Genomic DNA, 19,765 nt, shown 5'->3' with positions numbered 1-19,765 from the left:
TGCTGACCTTTTTTTTTTTTTCTCAGTTGCTACTTTTAAATTAGAAATCTAAATTAGACTCACTCTACAACACTAATGAAGGATTCAGCTCTGCATCTGAGAACTATTTATGAAGGTGTTGCTACATTTATGTGTGTTACTCTCAGTAAAAAGAGGCTTAAGATGAACTGGGAGCCACTGAGTAGCAATACTACAATTGGTTTCACAATAAATAAAATCAGTTCTTTGGATCACTTCCTGGCCTTGCAGTGTTGGATGGGGGTACACGTTAGAAGTCCCCCAGCAGCTGGATATCAAGATTTGCTGAAGGCTAGTAATTTAACGCGTCAATTTAAACCATGTGTCCTAAAACAGAGGAAAAGCTGAAACATGCAAGGCATGCAAGTATGTTTCAAGGACCAGTACTAGGGAAAGAGCTGGCTGAGCATTCACTCAGTAAATGTGAACAACAGCAACCCTACAAGTTATACGAAATGTACAGTTATTGTGTAAAATGATGTTTAGCTTTTTGCCTTTTGACAGAATTTAAAAAAGAAAGTAGCAACAACCAAAGCAACACATAACATTAAATTATTATCAGAGGACTCGTATGAAAGCAGGAATCTGTATACTTTGCCAGAGGAAAGACATCAGCACTGTCTTTAGAGAAATTATTTTCTTTTTCTTTTGCTAATTTGCAGTGCTTTCAGGATGAGCTGCAATATTTTTTTAATGTCCTTCAGAGCGATGGGTGCTCAAGTCCAGTCCTCGAGAGCTACCGTCCTGCAACTATTAGATGCATCCTTACTTCAACAGATCTGGATCAAATGGCAGAATTCCCTCACAAGCAGTCATTCAACTCTGAATGGGTCTGGCAATGTGCCATTCGTTTGATTCAGGTGTGCTGGAGGAAGGATGCAGGGGAAAGTTGCAGGATGGAAGCTCTCAAGGACTGGACTTGAGCTGCAAATGCAAATTCAGGGTTGGAGAAAATTAAACAAAGCAGGTTGACACAAAGAACTCAGAGCAAAAGCCAAGGATGCCTGTGGAGCCCTAATGGCATGGGTTTGTTCTGAAGTCAAACAATCTGATTAAGTTAGATTAATTTGATCATGACAAGCAAAATTAATGCCAGGGTTTAGTGGCTGAAATAAACTGAAATATAATCAAAGTTTAAATTGTCCTTCTGGCTCCCATTTTAGCTCTTAAGCCTTTTAAGATGTTTTCATATATGGCTTTTGCTGGCTTTGTTTGGTTCATAAATCACAGGGTTTGGTTCTAAAATAAATCTTTTTCCACTTCCAGGAGCTGAATTAGTCATTGAGGATCCATTAGAGCACCCCTTTGTAGCTCCCCGTGCACCCTTCATTCCCACTCCCTCAACCCACCACCCACTCCTCACCATTATTGAGACCACCAAAGAGTCCTTGTCCAAGGCCACTGAGGCGGGGGTACCTTGCTTGTCGGACCGAGGCAGCGATGATTGTGATGATGATGGCTTGGTGATATCGGGGTATGGCTCTGGGAAAGCGTTGAAGTCTTACCTGCCCCCACTGATGATGATGAAGATTTTCACTCGAACTCCTCCTTGTTAAGACCTACATCACACTTTCAAGGTGACTACAAAGCACAGGCGCCCAGGACTTTTATACCAAACAAACCTTCCATCTTCAGATGCAGTAGGACAACCACCATACCAGTAACCGCCAACCAGAGCCGCACCACTAGCACCTCTGCCTCCACCACATCCCTCCACAATTCTCCGGCAAAACAAAAAACCGCGAGCTAAAAACCCCAGCCCCAACCTAGTGTTGCTTCTATTGCCACATCCTGTGAGGTAGACAGCAGCAAGCTGAGGGGCCCATTAATAATTTCCGTCATGTTCCATAATATACCCACAGCACTCCCCACAGAGCCAGGCGTCAGGCGAGTCCCGGGGCCCTCGGAGGTGGTCCGTGAATCTAGCAGCACCACCGGGATGGTCATCGGAATAGTGGCGGCCGCAGCGCTGTGCATCCTTATCCTCCTGTACGCCATGTATAAGTACAGGAACAGGGATGAAGGCTCCTACCAGGTGGACGAGAGCCGGCACTACATAACCAACTCGGCTGTGCAGAGCAATGGCGCTGTCATGAAGGACAAACAGCAGAGCCTGAAAGGCAGCAACAAGAGACAGAAAAACAAGGATAAGGAGTATTATGTGTGACTGAGACTTTGGTCAACACGACAGAACAAAGAGAGAAGGCACTGAGAGAACTTTTATTACCAGTTTCCCTGTGAGGAGCTTTGACAAATGATGGTATAACATGGGACTTGAATAATTCTATACTGTGCTGAATAGTTGAACTGATATGTACTGTAACATAAAGCACACTTACTATTAAGCAAAAGGCTTAATGGCAAGGTTAAATAGCAACTTTAGAAACCTTACACTTCTATCTGGTCAGAGACATTGTCGGTATACAAATATTTCACAGCATCATTCTCCTAAGTGACTTTTAGAGCTACGTGATCCTTGGCATTAAACAATTTTTGTGAAATTGTTAATTACAAAAGGCTCATTATCTTAAACGTTTCCAGCATGTAAGCAACAAGTAGTGCTTAACGAGAGGGGGTCAGGCACACAAAGGACTCTTGTAATCAAAATATTACAGATTTTTATGGTTTATACATAATATAAGTGTGGTGTCTTACTTATTTTTGCTTAAAGCAAAAGAAAAAAAAAAGATTCAAAGAGAACAGTAAGAAAAGAAAACTATTTTATGTGTATAATATGAATCCAAGTGAGCCAATTGCCAAGGGCAGACCTCATACCATCTGTTTGCTCTGGCATCTAATTCACCACAATTATTCTCATTGTCTGACAGACACAGTGACTCTCTTTGTGGGAAGAATTTGTCGGTTCTCTTGGTAAGAAGCGCCTGATTGTAAAATGCATGCCATCCTGATTCCACAGTAAGGTGCAGTACAGTAAAAGTCCAGTAAAGAGTGTTCAGCTTGGATAACACAAAGGCAGTTCTTCATCTAGGATCAGGACTCCCCCCGCCACCTCTTCTCGAAACCCCTCAAACAGATCTCTTCTTGCTGCACAGTCTGTGGTGGTTTTATCTATCTGCACAAGTGTGTGTTGGTTCATTGCCTATCATTCTCTTTTTCTATGGAGGTGTCAGGATGAACACAGATGCAGTACTACTACACTGTTAACCAATGTGTATACAGAAATAAACCAGATGTTGAAAGTGTGAATTCTATCTGCTGTCACAGTCAACTGTGTCAAAAAAACAAAAACAAAAAAGAGAAATTTGTTTACATATTTTATTACATGCTATCTGTTGTACTTTGTAGGTAGTAAATTGTACATATACCATGACAGTTGTAATTTTTAGTACCTCTATTGTACAGACTGAAGATATGATTTATCAACAGATTTCATTACAAAAATCTATCTGTTAATTTACATGGAGAAAGACTTTAACCAGACTGTGGAGAATCATATTGATATTCATGAAGAATAAAAAAAATGTATTGTTAGCCTAGAAATCTACACAGAGATGTTTCTAAAGTTGCATGAATATTTAACTACTTGCAGTTGTCCAACAAATACAAGGTGCCCTTTCTTCTCAACCATGGCGTTCTTGTCCTGGGGTACATTGATTTCTGTTTTGCTTTGTTTGTACTTTTTTATAGAGAGAAAGAAAGAGCATACGCTCCGATTCGTGGTGAAGACAGTAAAGCTCAAATAAAAAGCTATAAAGGGGGGGTTCACTGTTGAAAAGGACATCATTTCTTCTTTGTCATTAGTTGACATCTTGAAAAACTTTACCACTCATTTATGTTTGCATTTTCTGACATTGCTATTAAAGAAGTGGATACTTTTTTCTTAGAAATCATATTTTGGGTTACAATTGTTATTTATTTATTTTTTTTCTTTTTTCATCCATTTGATAACAAATAAACATTTTTTTCTGAAGTTATTCTCTTATCAATGGGTAAATGCAGTTGAGCAATTAGTGTAGTCATGCTTTTCCCAATTGTAAGATCATTTCAACATTTCCCCCTCATCTGTGGTCTCGCCCCTATGTTTCTGAAGCCAAATGAGGGCAAAGACAAGAAATCATGATGTGACCACCACACTTGAAGCATAAGCAATCGAAACATGGCATTTTATTTGGAATACTAGAAATATTTTATTAACAACACAAATCATAGTTATTCTCCCTCAGCAAGATGTTTGTGGGATAAATCAAATGATCCCCATCTTAGTCTTCTTATTGCAGGTTATTATTCCAGTTGGGATTTATGTCTTCATCGAAATAACATCCGTGTTTCTATCTTGTGTTTTTGAGAAGGCCATAGACCCGGGATCCTCAAATCCAGGCCTTGAGGGCTGGTGTCTTGCAGATTTTAGATGCGACTATGTGTAACCAAGCCTGAGTCGAATCATCAGCTCATTAGCAGCACACTGGAGAACGTGACTCCACTGAGAAGGTGGCTGAAGCACGTCGAACCAAGCACACATCTAAAAGTTGCAGAACATTGGCCCTCTAGGCCTGGATTTGAGGATCCCTGGCTGCCGTCCTTTGGTGGGTTCTTCAAGAGCCAGTTTCTTGCAAGTTTTAGACCTTTCTGCTCCAACTCCAACTATTTCCTCAGTTGGTCACCAAGATCTACAAGAGGACCAGAACCTCCAACCACTGACAGAATTTGCTGTTAATACCAAATCACTGAAATCTCTCTGACACTGGTAAAGTTGTGGAATAAATTAAAGAAACTCCATGAAAGTCTCTCTTTAACAGATTTGCCATTCAAGTTGGATTTCAGTTTACAGCTTTGACATTCATTTATTTGTGTCCTATGTTTCCTTAGGAAGTCCAAAGACCTCTCCAGTCCTTACATGGTATTATCCCTCAAGTTTTAGATGTTTTGGCAATACTCTCGATATTGAGGACTGGAACCACTCACGCATAAAATGTTGGTTAGCTAAAAAGGCAGCAAACTGCTCAAGAAATCCTTGCAACAACTTTGGAGGGGAAAAATAATCAACTTTTTTTTACAGCTGTCTATCAGTTTCAGGATTCCACATGAATTCAGATTATACAAGTATTAGGTGTTCATAGCCTGCTTCATGCCTGCTTCAAATGATTAAATAATTCCTTCAAAGTGTCTGCATTGTGAATTACACATTCATTTAAATCAGGTGTTTACAAGCAGGCAAACATTACCAACACTGGTAATGTTGGTAATTACCAGAGTAATTACCAACATTACCAACATCTGTTGCAACATCAACAGATGTTGCAAGGTATTGGCTTTTTGAAAGATTATCCTCTTTAGCACTAGAATCTTTTTAACACTATTTGTGAAAGTAACATTAGGATCAACAGCTTAAAAGTCTGTGGCCTAAAGGGTTTTGCCTTATATGTTTTAAATGTTGGCCTTTACCACTGACCATTAATGAAGTCCAGGATTTTGTATGCCTTTGTTGCTGTTTGTTGTGTCTGTTTAAATCATTCCTACAAGTAAAGCGTGTCATTGTTGTACATCATCATTTTTAGTGGGTATTAGCCATACCATTTAACATTGTTATGTATGTGCCACATATTGAGACTTGAGGAAGAACTGGTCAAAGTCATCATCAGACTCCTACACAGGGATCCTACAGGTAAAGTATTAATATCCTTTGAACTTTGTCCCAATTTGTAAGTCTTCATCTGGAATCTTATGTAATAGACCAACACAAAGAAGAGCATAGCTGTTCATGAAAGTAAACAGACTCAGTTTTCAACATTCTTGGCAGAGAAAGCTCTAAAAAGTCAATACTTTTGAAATACCACCTTTTGCTAAACTAACAGCCGTGTGTCTTTTGGATATGTCTCAACTGGTTTTGCACATTATTGATAACAAAATAGCTGGAGCTCAGTCAAAGTGGATGGACACCATTTGTGCAGTGTAGATTTGCTGTTCCCTCTCCCTGCTGGAAAGAAAAGCAGCTGCATTGGGTGATGCTGCCATCATCGTGTAGACTTGTGAGGATGGCTTGTTACGGGTGTTACTTTTCTGCAGAAGATGCATGTTCCACTTTTGATTTACACCGTGCATAATTTGTGGCTTAAATGGGACTTCTGATTGTTTTTCTGTTTGCTTGTTTTTTTTAAACAATGGCTTTCTTCTTGCCAATCTTCCATAAGATATGAGATTTGTGGTGTCCACAACCAATAGTTCTCCAATTGACAGATTCTCTCATCTGACCTGTGAATTGCTGCAAAATGTTGCCATGAGGCACTTGGCTGCTTTTCTGATTAATGGTCTCCCTATTTGGTTTGTTAGTTTAGGCGGAGTGTCGTGTTTTGGCGTGTTTGCAGTTTTTAATTTCAGATGATGAATTGAATACTGGTCCATGACATATTCACATCTTGGTGTATTGATTTGTAACCAAACCTGCTTAATACTGCTTCATATTTTAATCAATGCAGTTGATAAGGCCTCCACAGAAAACATATATGCATAATGAGATTAAATTACACAGGTGAAAAAATACATAATGCACACACACCACACTTTTTAAAAAAAAGATTGTTGGAAACCAGCTATAATTTTGGTTTCACTTTACAATTATTTGCTGTTGCGTGGTGATTTATCACTTAAATAGATCTAATAGATTTGGGCTTGTAATATGACAAAAAGTTTAAGATCTATGAGTTCTTCTGTAGGTACATTAACATCCAAATAAAAATGTTTGAGTAGGTACGTTTAGGCCATCTGGCTGGATGCTCAGCTCAGGTCTGGAGGTGAACGCTGTGGATATGCCCACCACCATTTTTCTCAAGGTAATCACACAAACATCTGTTTTTGCAGAGTTAATGACACAAATCCAGAAATGGATAAACTAGAGGGAATATTAAACATCTACTGGAACAGGCAATTTTAATGAATGGATGAGATGCTGAAGACAAAACTGACTTTGTCAACACGTTAAACCTGGAGGAACTTCTCCTGACTTGATGTTTGAAACAGTAACGGTCCCTATAGAAACTACTCTAATCCTGCCCCCTGAGTTTGATTGGTGAAGTTGACACTTTAAATCAATTCTTGATATGCTTCAGCGCAGGAACATGAAACAATCAATTAGCCATTACATAATTATATCAAGTTCTTCAAATGAAATCAATACATTTCAGGCATTTATGATTACATAAACATTTAGTAAATTATTTATGTATTTATTCCTAGTTTTTAAAAAATGAATAATGCATTTAAATAACTATTTCATAAGCTATATATTTATTGTAATATAGCATTATTCACTTTCCACAGTCCCATATAAATCAAAACGTCTGGAAGGCATTATATTTGGATAGTTATACTTTCCTCAGTAAACAAAATGGTATAATTTTCCGTTGTGGTTTTTGTCTATTCATCTTTCCAGAGCAAGTAAAACCAATTTAAATTTATTCTGCTTCTCCCAACAGAGCTTAAAAGTAATATTTTTCTGAAATTCTTCTTTGTTTTGTCAAGCATTGGTAATTTCTTAGTAGTTCAGTAAGGACGTGTCTACGCCACACATGTCTAAAGAGGAAAGTAAAACGCAGGCTTTGTCATTGGCATAAACCAGCTCGATTACAATTTTAAAACTCAGACAGCAGATTGTTCTCAGAAAGGCTCTTTAAAGAATGTTAAGTTACAGGGCTACAAATTTAAGAGGTCACAAGACAGGTTTAAGAGGTCTAAACTCAAAATGAGTTTAGACCTCATAAACAGAATGATGAAGATAAAAGGATGTTACTGGACAAAACCATGCTAAGAGCTTCAGCTGAGAACAGTAAGCAGAAATCATGTTAATGTTCTGCATATTTGCGTGTGGAGACTTTGATTGTTTACATCTGTGTCCTACTTTTTATAAACTGTTGGGTCCATTGTTTTTGCAGTGGGGAGATGAATGTCCTGTAATCAGCTTTTGTTATTGTTATTATATCCAGACATGTTTTTGTAGAAGACTTGCTGTTTTCATTGCCGTGGAGGTTTCTTGTTAACATGAAAGGCAGACAGTTGTTCTGTATCCCATTTCTGATCAGTTTCCAGCGACCGGCCCACTGATTTCCAAATAGTGATTAATGATTCAGGCAAAAATATTAGCTTCTTCACCAAAAATACCGAAGGAAAAATGTGAGCTTTTACAAGTGCTTCGTAAGTTATCAGCTTTCCTCCCACTGTTTATGACGAAACAAAGTAAAATATTTTGACATCCTTTGTAGAAAAACATCTGAAGTTCATATGTGATCAAATGTAGAGATATGTTTATAGGTAGTCACGGTACAAAATGGAAATGAAAAATGTGAAAATTAATGTGCTGAAAGCAAAACGGTAAGATGTTAGTAGAACAACGTAGTCGCTTTCTAAACCTCCCTAAAACTCCAACGGGAAGGGATGAGACAAAATATTCATTATCATCTGGTTCTTTGCTTTCAATAAAAAACCTGTACACTACTTTTACAAATGACACGTTTTCGATAAATTATCTTTTTAATGGCTTCACTTCAACATTGAGTGAAACTGATTAATTAGAATGTGTGCAGTTAGAAAAGTAATATTAATAGCTAATAACTAAAGATGAATAAGGAAGCAAAACAAAATGTAGAAAATGAAGCATATTAGCAGGGCCTCAAACTACACGTTTATGCTATATTATTGGATTTATTTTAGAGTACAGCATGACGTGAATAACATTTTTTTTTTCATTTTCTGTTTTTTTTTAAGCTGGGTGCATGTTTCTTTGACAAACCTCTTGTAGAACGGACTTTTTCAGGTTAGAGGAAATGAAATGTAATTTAAAAGATAGGCTCTTTTTGCAAACAACTATATCTTTGCTCTGCAGAAAACTGATTAAAATGGTAGATGATACTTTCAACATGCAGGATTATTTCATGAGGGAGAGTTTTTAAAGTTTATTTTCATTGTTATTTATAAGAATAACAATAAAAATAAAAGGATTAATAAAGTGTAAGACAAGAAATACATAGTGAAAAGAACGACGTCTGTGTGTATTGTAATTGATCAACATAACATTCATCAGTGTCATAATGTAACATTGTGGATATTTAGGTATTGATATAAGGTATGTTTTGTCAAAGGCATCAAATAGTGATATAAAATGTTATCTTATTTTTACCAGTCGTTAATCCTTTAGTGATTGGCTTGATGGTTGTTCAGGAGGCTCCACTTCTTCTGCTTCTGGGTCAAGGTTGTATGGTTGTGCCACTGTGTATCTGTTGGTAGCCATTTTCACGTGTCTGAGGTGCTAGTGTAATCACCGAGTTAGGAGGTGTCTCCAGCAGCAGCTCATTTACATAATAATGACATGGCCCGAAAACGCCACATCCCTTAATGAGCTCAAAACAGGCATAGCTGATCTGATGAAATCTAATCTGAATATCTGAGAATAATTTTGAGTATTAAATGTAATGAACATGTTTTATAGCCCACAGCTTGAATCTATCCAAACATTATTGTGAATATTTAAATTATTAAGTAGAAATGCGCAGGTATTTATATAAAACCATAATGGGTGAAATCTGTTTTACATGTTTTCCAACCTCCGCTGACATTGTGTTGCTAATTTGTGTCCTTTCTTGCAATGCTTCTTTTCGTTGTCACTCTTCCAACATTACTTGGAGTCTGGCTGGACTCTGTGTGCTTCTCAGGGGTAAGGAGACAGCCGGTTTCCTTTTAAACACTGGGTGTGATTGCCCAGAATCTGCAACAAAAGCTTCTTTTTCAAACACTGTCCAGGGAAGGCTGTAGTGACCTGGATTCGTTGTCACAAATATCGGATGACAGCTTTGGGGAGCAGAAGGGCGAGATAATGGAAAATTAGAAGCTTGGAGTAATATGGAACAGGAAGGGTGCCTTTCCAAATGTATACACATCCACATTTTATTGTCCTTCATCTATTTTGTTTGTCTTAGACTAACTGGTCAATAAATCAGAACAAAGGTTCAGCTGAACAACAAACCGGGGTCCACCGGAAAATACATTTTGAAGCTAGCCCCTAAACCCTCTTAGGAAGTTAAATACTTTATGAAAAGTCATGTTGCTATCATTTGCAAAGAAGAAGAAATTGCAAAACAGAAAAAAATAAATCAGTGAGTGATTTTTAAACTTACTTAAATATTTATTGGCTGTAGATTGTCATGTTGTGTCTTGCTAAATTCATTTACACATATCCATCCGTTCTTGCATTACATGTTGCAAGATATTCTAAATAAAAACACTGACAGGATTTGCATAAACTGTGAATTAATATATGACTAATATACAATATATATTTGTTTGCAAAAACACTCTGACTCCTTTGATGGCACCGACTTTTGTCAACAGCTCTTAGAACTAGAATGGACAAGAGAATTATTTCGGAATACTTTGTTAATCTATTCAATTGACCCTTTGCACATAATGTTGCTCTCTTCAGAAAGTGGTCCACTGGTCAATCTGTCCACTCTTGTAAAGCTTGTCAACAAACAGACAGTTGGTAGCTGAAAGTCAGTTTCATTTAGATAATTTCATTGTAAAACGGTCCTAGGCTGCTGCACAGTTGACTGCACAAACAAATAATAATGCAAACCAAACTTGTCATTTCATCTTAAAACTTTTTATGAGGAAATAGAAGCAGGGTCCACGTCTCTGGGCATCGACGACATCTGGATTGGATCATCGCACGGTGTCGTGAAACAGAGGAGTATTCTATGTCCTTGCTGGAAGAAATGAAGCAACAAGGAACGATGGCATCCAGGCCAGCTTGTTTTCAACCAGTCACAAAGTTCAGGCTCAGCAACCGCTTGGGGTTACATCAGTGCTAAGCTCATTTCCATTCCTTTAAAGGCAGCATTAATGCAGAAATGTAACACATGCTGCTGTCTGAAAGACCAGACCTCCTCCAGGAACTTGGATGCATTGGAAAACCACTTTCTTCTCACATTCTAAAAGGCATGCTTGAGAAAGAAGAGGAAATGCCTGCCGTACTGACCTTTCCCCAGCAGAGAATGTTGGAGAATTTATAAACCCCAAATGGCATGATGAAACTAAAACATGTCCAAAGGATAAATGGGAGAAAGTAACATTTGAAACTCCTCAAAAGGTCTAACTTTATGTTTTGGGAAGATTGCAAAGTGGAAAAAGCTGTACTGAAAACAGCTATTTAGATGACACAACTGAAAACAAAGTTCCAAACATCAGTTTCTTAATGGTGTTGAGAGGACAACATGTTTATTGTCACATGTCTTAGTAATGGCTTGAGATTAACCAACAGAATAGCTCAAAGATGACACATCAAACATTTTCAAATCAAACATTAAACTTTATTTTTCACCACTGGTGTTTCCCCCCCATTTCACATATAAAAATAAGTGTTACACTTAAACAGAGATGGAAACCAGAGCTGTCTGCATGAGACCGTAACACGAGACAGAACTTGAAAATGAAAACAGATGCAATGAACCTGCGACATGATGACAAAGTGTTGTCTATTATCCAACCAGAGACTGAGCCGCTAACTCTTTCGTCAAAGGTTTTCATTTGCACACCTTTATCACTGAGGGCAGGACAAATCATCTGTCCGGAGAAAAAAATTCTGCCTGGCTTTGTTTCATATTCCTTCATTTATTTTCTGCCATCTATCTGTCCATCCTAACAGGTAGAGAATACATTTTAAAAAAAAAATCTCTGTATGTACATGTATGAATTCTGCATTAGGAGCTGAATAAAGGGAATTCTGAACCTGGAAGCTTGCTGGCTCTTATTGCATCCTAGATTAAACTTTTTCAGCCTAACTCAGGAAGCAAGTTTCTGTTGCTGGAATACAAATCCCCCTCGCCTGACTAAAACATCTGCAGCAATCCAGTCATCTTTAAGATATCCTGCAAAACATTAAAATGTTCTATGAAGGTAGCATGAGTTGTGTCAATATAAATCTCTACCTGTAATCTTGCAGGCCAATTTACAAAGGTTTGCACCAGTTAACGAGTCACTTTTCTTGTAGTTTAGGAGCTGGTGGTAGTCACGTTAGTGCAAAAGATTTTTCTTGTTATAGTTGTTTTGGCAGTATGTCTGATCCTGACATCTCATACACCTGAACAAGTGTAATTTACAAAAGTAAAAACAGATAGTCCTGGTAAACTGTGGTTTATCTCCAACAAACAGAGGAAAATTTGCATGCCTTGGTAAATCTTTCTCTGAAACAAAATAGATTTAATGTGGCTTTCAAACTAATCATGTGACCCCCTTTAGTGCAAAAGTGCTGAAACAAAAGGCATCTGGGCTTATTTTCTCTTTTTTTTTCCATTTCAAAATATTTTTTTCCTTGTTTCTTCAAGAATTCCAGGTGCTTTTCTGTTCCAGAATACAGAACAGATATATGATCTGAGGTCTGTCTACTGCAGCACTGCTTACTCTGTAGCATCACAGTCATGCCAAGGATTTGTGCAGTAAATCATGCCTCTAGTTCTACCAATACTGAAGCAGTCCGGAAGTTATTTATTCACATGTTGTGAATGTTTGGAGATCTTGAGATAAGAATAAAAGCTGGACAGATCAGATTTTTCTGACTGATGCTGATTTCCAGTTTTCTTTACTTGCTAATTCTGAGAACTGCAACACACAAAAATAGCACGTTTTGATAGTGATTGTAGCATTGAAACCAGTACAGAATAGCATGTCATAAACTCTTACCAGATGTATAGTAAATTCAAAAAAGAATGGATCAAATTATCTGCGTTTTTTAGACTAAAGAGTTGCTAGCTATGTTGCCTGTAAAAAAATAAATATAAAATTCTGACTTCTTTTTAGCTAATCTGTGTGTTGATCAAAGGATCCTTGAACATTTATAATCTTTGGATCAAACTTATTGGTGTATCTTTAAAAATAACATAACTGTAAAATGTTTTTAGTTTAATCTTTCCAGGCTAACGTGGTTTTTTTCTAAAGCTGTGTCTGACATCTAGTACAAGAGCCATTTCATTCAATCAATGATGAGGATTTAGGTAGTGGAGCAAAACAATATATCTTGTCCCAATCATCACTAGCAAATCAATATGTGCCAGACAGCAACTGCAAAAAGACTGCTCAAGACTGAGTAAATCTTTATAACTGTTGCTGCTGTTATCTCCCTGATTTCCCCTTTACTGGACAATAAAAGTTGTTTCTATTCTTTTCTGACTTTTCATGCATGCTCAAAACCCTCCATGACTTACCGTGATCCATTCTTCTCTAACGGGGAGCGCACTGACTTCTTCATGCTTGCCTGACCTCACCAACACCCTGTGAAGTTCACCTACTTTTAGACGGATTTGTGCGGTACAGCAGTGTGTTTGTCCACTGTTGAAATGTTACAAAGTGGGAAGCTGGATCTACCAATTCCAAAATCCAACCAAATCTCTTTCCAAACCCCCCAGCAATCATTCAAAAGACAAATAATTTAAAAAGAGTCCCTTTGTCAAATAAAAATGTGGTACAACCTATAACTGATGAGTAAACGTACCAAAGGCTTTTGTCATGCCTAAATAATTACAAACAGCTTTTTTATTAAGGGGAATCCTCATTATCTAGTCTAGTCCAAATGTAATTTTCAGCATTGAGGTATTTCAAAAGCCTGAACTTTCTGCATAATTCAACCTGTGGAAACAGGGAATTTCAAAATCACAAAATCTCTCCAAAACAGCAAGGCATATAGAAGTGTTTCTAAATGTTAGTGAGCACAGCAAAGCTTCATGTCAGCTGGAGGAAAGTTTTAATTGCCAGATAAGATTAAAGCTGGGCTTTATGTTTTAGTTAAGCACACATAGACTGAAACTAAAAGCACACAATTGCTACCCTGAATCCCTGAGGTGGTATTAAAGTAGTGGAACTGGGAAATAAGATACAGACAAACCATGAAGACCTGTGGCCCTAAGCTAGATTTTTTTTTTTTTTTTAACCAATGGAATAATGTCCTCTGCATGCAGTTATTGTAAGAAGGAACTTAATTTAAAATAACAATGGGATGAAAAGGAAAGGCCACATTGAGTCAAATGTCTGCCACATTAAATCTGTTTTGGTTTCATATCAAAACATGAATGAGAACAATGCTGTAGCATGTCCTGCATGGAAAATCAAGAAGGTAAAGGTGCAGATAAATGTTAACTTGTTGGAATAGTGCAAAAAACATCTACAAAAGATGTAAAAAATATACAATCCTTCTAAAAATAATCACAAAATCTTTCTTAAATATTTTCAAATTTGGAAATTAGTGTTTTTCTTCTTTAGAACATGTTTTTCAGCAGCAAATCGGTACAAACGCGGACAAAACACACTCGGTGTGTATGAAAACAAAAAAAGTGCTCTGCAGTTCCAGGAAATAGTTGTTTAGAGCCCGATGGCTGACATCTTTATGACAAACCCTTTTCAGTTTTACCTTATACAAAGCCATGAGGCTCTGTGTTCATGTGTCCTCTGTCATGTCATTCATAACTCCTACCGTCTGCCGTAACTCTGTTCCAGCCACTGCCTCACATCCTTCAGGTTGTAGAAAAATGGTCCCTTTCCTCCCAGGTAGGCGATCTTCCTTTGGTGCACTATGCAGACCCGTTCATTTGCCACCCCGTAAGCAATGTTGGCATTGTTATCCATGCAGTCGGCCACTAGCTGGCACTGTGGTGGTAGGGAAAAGTGATCGATGAGTTGGCGTGCAGCTCCTATTCTCTCCTCAAGGTTCTGGTGTTTCTGGAAACTGAAAGAACATTGCCCCATGGGAGGGGCTACCCAGCCATCGGAAGGATGGGCCTCATCAATATAGACCAACAGGAAATCAGCCACGTCGCTGAAGTCCTCCACGAGCTGCCGGAAGGCAGGCAAGTGGCTGATGAATGGGGGTCAGGTGGCCGAGCCAAAGTTCACCACCAGAGGGCGATCTGTTGACTCGAAATCCAGAAGGCGACATTCACCTCCAGTCTGGATCCTTGACCCACATGGGACAACAGTGCTGCTCCACCGAGGTCCATCGGGAACCTTCACCACCTTGGAGTTTGGTGCCTCACAGCCAAGTTTCACCTGAGGAGGTACAAATGCTAACATTTATTTCTTATAGACAACAATCTCTGATTCACTCATATTCTGTGTGATCATAGGTCTGTATTACACTTACACTATTACACTGCAGTGTTTTGAACACTGTTTAGGTCTTACTTGTGTCACGGGTTGGAGTTTCTTTCTCTCAACAATTAATAGAGCTCCACGATGTTCTGTGCTTGGGTGGTTAACTTTCTATATATTAACCGTTTGCTTGTCGACACAGTAGGTCTTTTCACGCCAATACGATGACACACATGACATCTGTAAAGCCTGAGCGTTTTAAGTCAGAATCATAGACAAACACATGGAAAATGGAAAAAGGAACTGCCTGCAGGTCAGAGATGTTCTCTGCATCAAGTGAATTTCAGTGTCTTGTTCCTAAATGATGCCAGGAAGAAGCCAGCCATGGATTAAGGGATCAAGCGCTTATCTACCTTAATGGGTTAATTGCCCTGGTCTTTAGTTGAGAAGAAGCTGAACTAAAATATGAATCTGTGGAATTAATAGTGCATTTAGCTATTGTTATGAGATGTGGATCATGACAATGATCCTGGATACAGGAAGATAAACTGATGTTCCTCTGAAGGGTGACTGGGCTTTGCCTTACAACAACAATGTCTTGTTTCAGGCCACCATTGCCAGTGTTGGTTATGTTTTAGACATTTCGTTCATCACATCTAAAATTGTTCAATAACAGGCCTCTGCAGAACTTGATGAAATGCTGAAGAAATAATTTGGCCATTCCCAACACCTGTGTTGATACAGGCAGTAATCTAAAGCTTGTTGGACAAGGAGCGCTGACGACTGAAGTTGAACATTCCTGCTTTAGAGCTGAAATTAGAAGCTCCTCCAAAGGTGTTAGCAGAGGTGGTGCAAGTATGTCCCACTGGGTGGGTCGAGCCAGCACTTATTTGAGGAACTATAACTCTTTGTGACATCAGGATTCATTGGGATCCACCCCAATGAGCTGGAAAATGTCTGGGTTTACCTGCTGGGCCTATTACGGCTATGATCTGATCTTAATTTAGAGGAAGAGAATGAGTGGTTGGATGGACAGACGGACTGTACTCCTGTAGGTTTTATGAAGGTATTTAACATTCAATAAAAGTCAGTCAATTCCGGAAAGGAATTTACTTGAGAATGGCTTAAACAGACCTTCGTGGGAAAACCTGTACAAAGAAACCACAATGTATGGAAGCTGAGATGACAAAAAACGGCTGCAATCAGAAGGGATGGAAATTAGACCAGTGGAAACTATGACGTTGATTTGATGTATCCAGATGTGAGATCCTCTACTGTGGACTGTGTTTGTATAGCGGTTTCCACTGTCAAAAAGGTGCCAGGCTTCATTGTGCCATGGCTAGATGTTCATAGAAAAAATAACAATTCTTTGCTATTAATGAAAAAGTACTAGTTCTACTGTCAGATTATTTTTCCCATAAGTAAAATACTCTGCCAGCAGAAGTAGTACTTTTATCAGTATTAAGCAATTGTTGTCTAAAACAAGCTTATATCTTACTGAAAATGTATTTGTAATTTAGACTTATTTCAATGCGCTAAGATATTTGCACTAGAGACTGGACCAAAAATACTTGGTAAGATTTTGCGTTTTGGTCCTTAAGGAATGTTTTCCGTGACTGTTTTGGTCCACAGAGAAGGATGTGTTAAAGTTGGCTGCTTTAAATAATAAAAAAATGGTTCAGCACTTGTGTTTACAATATAATTCCAGATGTGACATTCCATGATCTGGAAGTGATAAAAGGTTAAATGAGCTTTATGGTGTCAGTGGAGTAACTGGAAAGGGCTTCACACAAATAAAAAACCTAACACCTAAGGGTAAGTTTTAAGATGTATCCTCCTTGAGAATGACTGGATTCATGGCAATGATTAAGAGTTCAAACTTAACCTGTCATTATGACAAACAATACTGATGCTTACAGAGTAGTGTCATGTTGTGTGGTCTGTTAATCACGCAACATGTGATTAACAGACCATGTTGTGAGTGTTTCAAAGTTGAGAAACTGATTAAAATACCCATATTGCAGTGCCTTGCAAAAGTGTTTATTAACATCCGAGCCAGGTTGCTCCTAACATTACAGGCTCAAAAGATTCTCAATGTTCTCATTCCATAGAACACTATGTTCAGGCTAAAGTTCAGTTCAAACACAGAGTGGAATGAACTGGACTGGACACAGAAATGGATTGTCATTTATGTGTGATAAATGCTTTTATTTATTTTTTTTTTGCATTATGGGTATGAATCTGTTCTTGGTTAAGAAAAACTGTTGCATATAAAGTGCGTTTTCAATACTTTGTCATGCCACAATCACAAATTTTAGTGGATTTTCATAGAAATGCATGTGCTAGATCAGCACAAAGGTAGCACATAATTGGATCCATAACTTTTAATTCAACATCTTAAAAGTTTGACATGGACTTGTATACGGCTCCCCAACATAAAATCCACCGCAAATAATTCCCTTTAAAAGTAGTCTAATTAGAAAATAGAGTCCACCTGTGTGTAATTTTATCTGAGTTAAAATCCAGCTGTTTCGTGAAGTTTGCCAGAGAACAATGCCATAAAAATAAAGGAACACGTCAGATATGTCAAAATAAAGACGTGAAGAAGATTAAGGGAGGTTTAGGTAATAAAATATATCAAGTTTTGAGCATCTGTCATAGCTTTGCGTCATGCCAAGCCATTCCTTCAAGAGTGGTATAAGATGGCTTGTTTGCAGTTCGCCACGTGCCATGTGAGGAACACCACAAATATATGCAAGATCGTGCTCTGGTCAGAGGAGATGAAAACTGAACTACCTGGCCAACATGCAAAATGCTGTTTGGCAGAAATCCCCAGAATGAAACATGGTGGTGGCAACATCATGCTGTTTGGATGCTGAGGACAGGCAGTAGTAGGAACATGGATGAAGTTAGAGACTGCAAAATTGGATGTAGGAGTGAAATTTGATCGTTGAGCAGAACAAAGACCCAAAACACAGTCATTGAGCTACAGGGGGGTAATTAGGATGAGAGGTGCACAGTATCGCAGTCGTCATGGAATATCAGTGTGTGTAATCGCACAGCTGCAAAGGACCGCTAGGATCCAAACTTTATAAGATACTATACTTCAAGCACCAGACGTTCATGTCCAGCATATTACTATTATATCTGAACAGTTGGGTGAAGTTTAACTGTGCCTGATGCCCATATCTGATGCAATCATATTTAATAAATATGAATATTTAAAAGTTTGTTTACAAGTACCTCAATTCACTAAGTGACACACTTGGTGATTATAGATTAACAACATACTGACTAATGTTTTCAAGCCCTGTTTATCCATGATAATTATGACTTCTGATAAAACAAATTACGATTAGAATACTGTCAGCCCAATAAAAACATATCTAGTAAGGAAATGTGGGCTTAATGAAAATGATCTTTAGCACCTGCATAAGTTATTTCACTTTTAATCTGACAAACGAGTCTCATTGCAATGCATTTTTTAGATAATAAAAATTAGATGATAATAAAACTAATGCTGAATTGTTTGCCTTTAGTTTCTTCAGAATACATAGTACAAAAAGCAGGAAGCAATAATTACACAGACATATCACAAATACTTAGGTTAATTAGCAGAAGGTCTACAACATGAGGAAGGTTGGGATGGTGAGGAAAATAAAAAATCTTATCAGGATGACTCATAATATTAATTCTAAAAAAAAAAATTAATAAATTAAAAAAAAAAACGTTAAACTTTGTGCAAGAAGAACTGAAATTTACTACTGTGTCGCTACCCCAAACCTGAAGGCTGAAACAACTTGAGCGGAGTGCAGCACCACAGAGAGCGGTCCGGTCCGGTCCGGTCCGGTCCGGTCCGGACCCGGGTCAGGAGTCTTACCTGTTTGTAGGCGTCCAGCAGGAAGCTGTTCCAGATGGAGCGCAGCCCCTCGGATGTCAGCATGCGTCGCCACTCTCCGCAGCCGGCGGAGCGCGACCGGCTCAGTAGCGCCACGACGCGCTTCACCAGCACCACGGAGTCGTACAGAGCCAGAAAGAGACAGTTGGAGAAGAAGCCGGGCAAGATCTGGAGTGTGACGAGCAGGTCTTCACTCGCACTTCCCATTTTCTCTTTTTGACGGTTCAGTGGAGAGGCTGAAGACCGCGGCTCTGATCTGCTGCCCTCATAGTGTCGGATCTGCGCCAGTCTTTGCGCCCGAACCCCTCTGATATCCAGCACCTCCCTGGAAAGGATGGACTCTGTAGTTAATGTTGAGTCCCACGGCTTATCTTTGCTGAATGATCCTGACGTCAGATTCGGCGCAGACCTCCAGTCTCCTCCTTTCTCTCCTCCCTCAGAGGCGTCCAGACTTACTGGATCAAACAACAGATTTCCTTCCTTTGTCCACTTTGTCCAAACACCGAAGAAAAGATCTCATAAAAGAGGGTCTCCATGTTCCTAATCTAATTTTGTGGGCACCCCCCTAACAGCGTCGCAGTAGAGAAATGTGACGGCCTTTTGTTAAAGTTTTTGATCTGCAGCCATCTGCAGTTTGGACAGTTTGGTCCCAGCTTTTCCCGTCTACAAGGTGTCCTTTGGGGACAAAACATTCATTGTCACGGATGCTTGCAAGTCTGAGGATTGTATAATCTGCATGACCCTGTAGCAGAGACCACCTAGTGATTGGCA

The 19,765-nt window shown here is 38.7% G+C and overlaps 2 protein-coding genes across 2 annotated transcripts; one reads left to right on the top strand and one right to left on the bottom strand.

The window, feature by feature from the left end:
- Positions 1-1,137: 1,137 nt before the first annotated feature.
- LOC106935490 (neurexin-3a-beta-like) lies at positions 1,138-3,871 on the top strand. The gene has a single exon (XM_015015975.1). It carries the CDS (start codon positions 1,859-1,861, stop codon positions 2,183-2,185), a length of 327 nt encoding a protein of 108 aa, XP_014871461.1. The 5' UTR covers positions 1,138-1,858; the 3' UTR covers positions 2,186-3,871.
- A 9,269-nt stretch (positions 3,872-13,140) lies between these two features.
- On the bottom strand, positions 13,141-19,384 carry dio2 (iodothyronine deiodinase 2). Its single transcript, XM_015015974.1, has 2 exons — positions 18,977-19,384; positions 13,141-15,054 (listed from the first exon to the last, which is right to left on the bottom strand). Exons 1-2 carry the CDS (start codon positions 19,199-19,201, stop codon positions 14,479-14,481), a joined length of 801 nt encoding a protein of 266 aa, XP_014871460.1. The 5' UTR covers positions 19,202-19,384; the 3' UTR covers positions 13,141-14,478.
- Between the last annotated feature and the right edge of the window lie 381 nt (positions 19,385-19,765).

The sequence above is a fragment of the Poecilia latipinna genome, unplaced genomic scaffold, assembly GCF_001443285.1.
Source record: "Poecilia latipinna isolate Pla-1442-1.1 unplaced genomic scaffold, P_latipinna-1.0 Scaffold1970, whole genome shotgun sequence".
In the NCBI taxonomy this organism is placed as follows: domain Eukaryota; kingdom Metazoa; phylum Chordata; class Actinopteri; order Cyprinodontiformes; family Poeciliidae; genus Poecilia; species Poecilia latipinna.
The sequence above is the reverse complement of the archived record's forward strand: the minus strand, read 5'-3'. Positions and strand labels throughout refer to the sequence as shown.